The sequence below is a fragment of the Pseudophryne corroboree genome, chromosome 11 (genome assembly GCF_028390025.1).
Source record: "Pseudophryne corroboree isolate aPseCor3 chromosome 11, aPseCor3.hap2, whole genome shotgun sequence".
Taxonomy (NCBI): Eukaryota; Metazoa; Chordata; class Amphibia; order Anura; family Myobatrachidae; genus Pseudophryne; species Pseudophryne corroboree.
Genome location: NC_086454.1, coordinates 348,950,847 through 348,957,888, shown reverse-complemented (window position 1 = coordinate 348,957,888; position 7,042 = coordinate 348,950,847). Strand labels below are relative to the sequence as shown.

General features: G+C 53.9%; 1 protein-coding gene across 1 annotated transcript; it reads right to left on the bottom strand.

The window, feature by feature from the left end:
* Positions 1-4,453: 4,453 nt before the first annotated feature.
* LOC134970254 (protein kinase C theta type-like) lies at positions 4,454-6,283 on the bottom strand. The gene has a single exon (XM_063946246.1). It carries the CDS (start codon positions 6,221-6,223, stop codon positions 4,682-4,684), a length of 1,542 nt encoding a protein of 513 aa, XP_063802316.1. The 5' UTR covers positions 6,224-6,283; the 3' UTR covers positions 4,454-4,681.
* Positions 6,284-7,042: the final 759 nt, after the last annotated feature.

Below are 7,042 nucleotides of genomic sequence, written 5' to 3'. Positions count from 1 at the left end.
TCTCTCTCTGGCCTAATCCCCCCTCCTCCCATCTCTCTGGCCTAACCACCCCTCCTCTGTCCATCTCTGGCCTAATCCCCCCGCCTCCCATCTCTCTCTGGCCTAACCACACCTCCTCCCATCTCTCTGGCCTAATCCCCCCTCCTCCCATCTCTCTGGCCTAATCCCCCCTCCTCCCATCTCTCTGGCCTAACCACCCCTCCTCCGTCCCTCTCTGGCCTAATCCCCCCTCCTCCCATCTCTCTCTGGCCTAAACCCCCCCTCCTCCCATCTCTCTGGTCTAACCACCCCTCCTCCGTCCCTCTCTGGCCTAATCCCCCCTCCTCCCATCTCTCTCTGGCCTAATCCCCCCTCCTCCCATCTCTCTGGCCTAATCCCCCCTCCTCCCATCTCTCTGGCCTAACCACCCCTCCTCCGTCCCTCTCTGGCCTAATCCCCCCTCCTCCCATCTCTCTCTGGCCTAATCACCCACTCCTCCCATCTCTCTGGTCTAACCACCCCTCCTCCGTCCCTCTCTGGCCTAATCCCCCCTCCTCCCATCTCTCTCTGGCCTAATCCCCCCTCCTCCCATCTCTCTGGCCTAACCACCCCTCCTCCCATCTCTCTGGCCTAACCACCCCTCCTCCCATCTCTCTCTGGCCTAATCCCCCCTCCTCCCATCTCTCTGGCCTAACCACCCCTCCTCTGTCCCTCTCTGGCCTAATCCCCCCACCTCCCATCTCTCTCTGGCCTAACCACACCTCCTCCCATCTCTCTGGCCTAATCCCCCCTCCTCCCATCCCTCTCTGGCCTAATCCCTCCTCCTCCCATCTCTCTGGCCTAATCCCCCCCTCCTCCCATCTCTCTCTGGCCTAATCCCCCCTCCTCCCATCTCTCTCTGGCCTAATCCCCCCCCTCCTCCCATCTCTCTGGCCTAACCACCCCTCCTCCCATCTCTCTGGCCTAATCCCCCCGCCTCCCATCTCTCTGGCCTAATCCCCCCTCCTCCCATCTCTCTGGCCTAACCACCTCTCCTCCATCCCTCTCTGGCCTAACCACCCCTCCTCCCATCTCTCTCTGGCCTAATCCCCCCTCCTCCCATCTCTCTCTGGCCTAATCCCCCCTCCTCCCATCTCTCTCTGGCCTAATCCCCCCTCCTCCCATCTCTCTCTGGCCTAATCCCCCCTCCTCCCATCTCTCTGGCCTAATCCCCCCGCCTCCCATCTCTCTCTGGCCTAATCCCCCCTCCTCCCATCTCTCTCTGGCCTAACCACCCCTCCTCCCATCTCTCTGGCCTAATCCCCCCTCCTCCCATCTCTCTGGCCTAACCACCTCTCCTCCGTCCCTCTCTGGCCTAACCACCCCTCCTCCCATCTCTCTCTGGCCTAATCCCCCCCTCCTCCGTCCCTCTCTGGCCTAATCCCCCCTCCTCCCATCTCTCTCTGGCCTAATCCCCCCTCCTCCCATCTCTCTCTGGCCTAATCCACCCTCCTCCCATCTCTCTCTGGCCTAATCCCCCCTCCTCCCGTCTCTCTCTGGCCTAATCCCCCCTCCTCCCATCTCTCTGGCCTAACCACCCCTCCTCCCATCTCTCTGGCCTAACCACCCCTCCTCCCATCTCTCTCTGGCCTAATCCCCCCTCCTCCCATCTCTCTGGCCTAACCACCCCTCCTCTGTCCCTCTCTGGCCTAATCCCTCCGCCTCCCATCTCTCTCTGGCCTAACCACACCTCCTCCCATCTCTCTCTGGCCTAACCACACCTCCTCCCATCTCTCTGGCCTAATCCCCCCTTCCTCCCATCCCTCTCTGGCCTAATCCCCCCTCCTCCCATCTCTCTGGCCTAATCCCCCCCTCCTCCCATCTCTCTCTGGCCTAATCCCCCCTCCTCCCATCTCTCTCTGTCCTAATCCCCCCCTCCTCCCATCTCTCTGGCCTAACCACCCCTCCTCCCATCTCTCTGGCCTAATCCCCCCGCCTCCCATCTCTCTGGCCTAATCCCTCCTCCTCCCATCTCTCTGGCCTAACCTCCTCTCCTCCATCCCTCTCTGGCCTAACCACCCCTCCTCCCATCTCTCTCTGGCCTAATCCCCCCTCCTCCCATCTCTCTCTGGCCTAATCCCCCCTCCTCCCATCTCTCTCTGGCCTAATCCCCCCTCCTCCCATCTCTCTCTGGCCTAATCCCCCCTCCTCCCATCTCTCTCTGGCCTAATCCCCCCTCCTCCCATCTCTCTCTGGCCTAACCACCCCTCCTCCCATCTATCTGGCCTAATCCCCCCTACTCCCATCTCTCTGGCCTAACCACCTCTCCTCCGTCCCTCTCTGGCCAAACCACCCCTCCTCCCTTCTCTCTCTGGCCTAATCCCCCCCTCCTCCGTCCCTCTCTGGCCTAATCCCCCCTCCTCCCATCTCTCTCTGGCCTAATCCCCCCTCCTCCCATCTCTCTCTGGCCTAATCCCCCCTCCTCCCGTCTCTCTCTGGCCTAATCCCCCCTCCTCCCATCTCTCTGGCCTAACCACCCCTCCTCCCATCTCTCTGGCCTAACCACCCCTCCTCCCATCTCTCTCTGGCCTAATCCCCCCTCCTCCCATCTCTCTGGCCTAACCACCCCTCCTCTGTCCCTCTCTGGCCTAATCCCCCCGCCTCCCATCTCTCTCTGGCCTAACCACACCTCCTCCCATCTCTCTGGCCTAATCCCCCCTCCTCCCATCCCTCTCTGGCCTAATCCCCCCTCCTCCCATCTCTCTGGCCTAATCCCCCCCTCCTCCCATCTCTCTCTGGCCTAATCCCCCCTCCTCCCATCTCTCTCTGGCCTAATCCCCCCCTCCTCCCATCTCTCTGGCCTAACCACCCCTCCTCCCATCTCTCTGGCCTAATCCCCCCGCCTCCCATCTCTCTGGCCTAATCCCCCCTCCTCCCATCTCTCTGGCCTAACCACCTCTCCTCCATCCCTCTCTGGCCTAACCACCCCTCCTCCCATCTCTCTCTGGCCTAATCCCCCCTCCTCCCATCTCTCTCTGGCCTAATCCCTCCTCCTCCCATCTCTCTGGCCTAATCCCCCCTCCTCCCATCTCTCTCTGGCCTAATCCCCCCTCCTCCCATCTCTCTCTGGCCTAACCACCCCTCCTCCCATCTCTCTGGCCTAATCCCCCCTCCTCCCATCTCTCTGGCCTAACCACCTCTCCTCCGTCCCTCTCTGGCCTAACCACCCCTCCTCCCATCTCTTTCTGGCCTAATCCCCCCCTCCTCCGTCCCTCTCTGGCCTAATCCCCCCCTCCTCCCATCTCTCTCTGGCCTAATCCCCCCTCCTCCCATCTCTCTCTGGCCTAATCCCCCCTCCTCCCATCTCTCTCTGGCCTAATCCCCCCTCCTCCCATCTCTCTGGCCTAATCCCCCCTCCTCCCATCTCTCTCTGGCCTAATCCTCCCCTTCTTTCTCCCATCTCATCTCTGGCGTGTGTGTGTGTGTGTGTGTGTGTGTGTGTGTGTGTGTGTGTGTGTCAGACCGCTGTGTGTGCATCAGGCCACTATACAATATGTGTGTGTGTCAGCCGCTGTGTGTGTGTGTGTGGGTGCCAGGTCGCTGTATGTATATGTGTGTGTCAGGCCGCTGTGTGTGTGTGTCAGGCCGCTGTGTGTGTGTGGGTGCCAGGTCACTGTACGTATATGTGTGTGTCAGGCCGCTGTGTGTATATGTGTGTCAGGCCGCTGTGTGTATATGTGTGCATGTGTGTTCCAGGCTGCTGTGCTGTGTGTGGTGTTACTGGCATTAGGAGGAGGTAGGAAAACATTTGCTGTCGGCTCTAACAATAATCTACTGTAAACCTGTGTATATGTAGGAAATTAAACATTGGGGATTTTGTCATATTTTGATCAAAACATAGGGCCTAATTCTGAGTTAATCGCAGCATCAAATTTGTTAGCAGTTGGGCAAAACCATGTGCACTGCAGGAGGGGCAGATATAACATGTGCAGAGAGAGTTAGATTTGGATGTGGCGTGTTCAAACTGAAATCTAAATTGCAGTGTAAAAATAAAGCAGCCAGTATTTACCCTGCACAGAAACAAAATAACCCACCCAAATCTAACTCTCTCTGCACATGTTATATCTGCCCCCCCCCCCCCCCTGCAGTGCACATGGTTTAGCCCAATTGCTAACAAACTTGCTGCTGCGATCAACTCAGAATGACCCCCATAAGCAAAATATTTTCAAATCAAAAGAAATATGCCCGCACTCGGTGTTCCCCATATTGTACATGGTTCCAGCTGCGTGGCAGTATTAATGCCATATATTTATATAAAACAGAAAGACATTTGCTGTCAGCTCTAACAATAATATACTGGGAAATGTGTGTGCATGTAGCAAATAACTTAGATGTTTTGATCAAAATATTTAAGCTTGCAGCCCACGTCAAGGGACCCCAATATTCTGCAAGTCCCTCACCTGGCCTATATGCATTTAGGCAGCAGGTGGTGCTTCTACCGGGAGCTAAAGGCAGCTGGTATTGCTACTGCCGAGATGAGGAGGCAGCAGGTGGTGCTTCTACCGGGAGCAGGCGGCAGCTGGTGGTGCTGCTGCCGGGATGAGGAGGCAGCTGGTGGTGCTTGTGCCGGGAGGAGGAGGCAGCTGGTGGTGCTGCTGCCGGGATGAGGAGGCAGCTGGTGGTGCTTGTGCTGGGAGGAGGAGGCAGCTGGTGATACTGCTGCCTAGAGGATGATGCAGCGGCTGGTAGTTTGTCTTACGCAGTTCATTGTTGTCCACATGTCACTGGTAAAGGAGAATCCTGTTAACAGGCTCTCATCCTCTGCAGATATTGCAGATTCTGTAGGTGAGAGCAGGTCATCCACCGGTATAGCTTCAGCCATTGTCACTGGAGTAGGATACATGGTAAATGGGGGAGTTATCCTGCCGGCCTCTAGTTTCTCCCAGTTTATGGACTTGAAGAATGGATGACATGTGATGTTACTACAGCGATTCAGTCTCTCCTCTGGGTGTTTGCATAAGAGTCTTTCAAGGAGGTCCCTAATCTCTGGATGGAGATTGCTCGGATAGCATGGAGCATCACGTATGATAGACAGCGCAACCTTGGTGGCATCATCGCCAGCATGAAAGGGGTATATTCCAGTAGCCATTTCAAATAATACTACCCCAAATGAAAATAGGTCTACCATGAAGTTATATGGAAATTTACAGATAATCTCTGGAGCCATGTAACACAGAGTACCAGCTTGTCCTGAGATTTTCTTATCGCCATGGACATTCATCACAGAGAGGCCAAAATCTGCGATTTTCACATGGCCAGCTGCATCCAGAAGTATATTTTCTGTCTTAATGTCCCTGTGGACAATGCCTCTTGTGTGCAGGAACTGCAGCCCACAGAGTATTTCTGCTGCAAAAAATCTGATGGTAGGAACATCAAATGGGCCTCTGCTCTGTATTAATTGGCAGAGGTCTCCACCACTCAGGTACTCCATTACAAAGAATACATGGCCCGGTGTGTGGAAGGCAGCATATGTGTGCGGAAAGAGTGCACTCTCCCCAGTTATTTTCATCACCTCTTTCTCTACACACATAAAGTATTTCTTAATGCTATTCACTACTGACCTCTTTTCTATGACTTTCACGGCCAGACGCTGTTTGCTGATGGAATGGGACGCTAGGAACACCTTCCCGAAGGCGCCTTCTCCAAGCATTCTGTGGAAGGTCAAACTGGCCAGATGGTGAGACGCAACTGATGTCTCTGGGGTACTGGCTATGGATATCCCACTTGCATCTGCTAATCTCTTCTTTTTGTGGCCAGTTTCCTCACTTATACGAGTTCTCTTTATGCCCCTCCGTCCAGATGCCTGGGGTATGATGGGCACGCTGGGTCCCTCGCCTGGACTGTCATGATGTTCCTCCTCTTTCTTTTTCTTACATGGTCCACTGTCCTCTGTCCTGTCTGAGGATCTTTTAGTGGCCACTCTCTTAAGCATGGCCTCAGTTTTGCCGCTGCTGGTCTTTCTCACCTTCCTCATAGTTGGGGACTCATCTGATGACTCTCTTTTTCTCTTATTTTGAGGAGTCTTTGATGCTTTCTCAGATGACCGGTTCTCCTCGCGCACCTGAATGTCTCCTGATGTTACGGTTTTGAAAACATCGCCTTTCACCTCACATTCATCCTCCTCCTTCTTCCTCTTACTAGGAGCCGCTAGCTCCTTTGTAGCAGACCCGTTGTTATTTGGTCGCTTTCTTTTATTTAGACTCATATTGTCGAAACAATATAAACAATTTTGCCAAGGGCAAAGAAATGCAGCTTCACACTAGAATAGGTGAAGATACACTAATGGAAATGAGGTTCGTGAGCCTCTTAGGCACCAGCCAGTGACATCACAAAGCTTTGTGACATCAGCAGCATTGTGACATCATCAGCTGCTGTAGGCCCAGTGTCACTGCCTGCTGTCCCTATAATATAACCAGGTATTATGTAACAAAAATCCCTGACACCCTTGGTGCTCGTCTAGGATAAGAATTTTTGGGGTCATTATTGTACTTCCTTTTCACTGGTAGAGTCAGGTGATAATAAATACTAAGGAAAAACTTCCGCACACATCATATTAAATATTGGAAGTTGTTATTGAACCTAATAAGCCCTGCAGACTGATTTTTACACAAATTAATAAATTATAATTATGATTATTATCAGTTAATTATACAGCAAGACCATATTATGTTGCTCTTCACAATAGGAACTAACAGTAATAAAACTAGACTGCAATAACAGACAGGAAATAGCATCAGTCCGTCGTTAATGTATGTGGGGGGTCTTACAATCTATAGATTAATATATGTATGGTACATTGGGCCTAATTCAGACCTGATCGCAGCAGCAAAATTGTTTGCAAATGGGCAAAACCATGTGCACTGCGATTCAGAGTCCTGTGTGCGCCTCGGCCAATAATCACAGCGCGTCCTTCAGGAAACCGCTCATTCCTCGGTGCACTGCCCGTCTCCCTAGCCAGTCACCGCCGGCGCCTCCTGAGACTTCCCTCCTACATGCCCGCCAGTGTGCCACTCCAGCATCCGAG

Bases quoted from the DNA above. Each gene is read 5' to 3' on its own strand.
- LOC134970254 (XM_063946246.1), bottom strand. From the start codon at position 6,223: ATGAGTCTAAATAAAAGAAAGCGACCAAATAACAACGGGTCTGCTACA.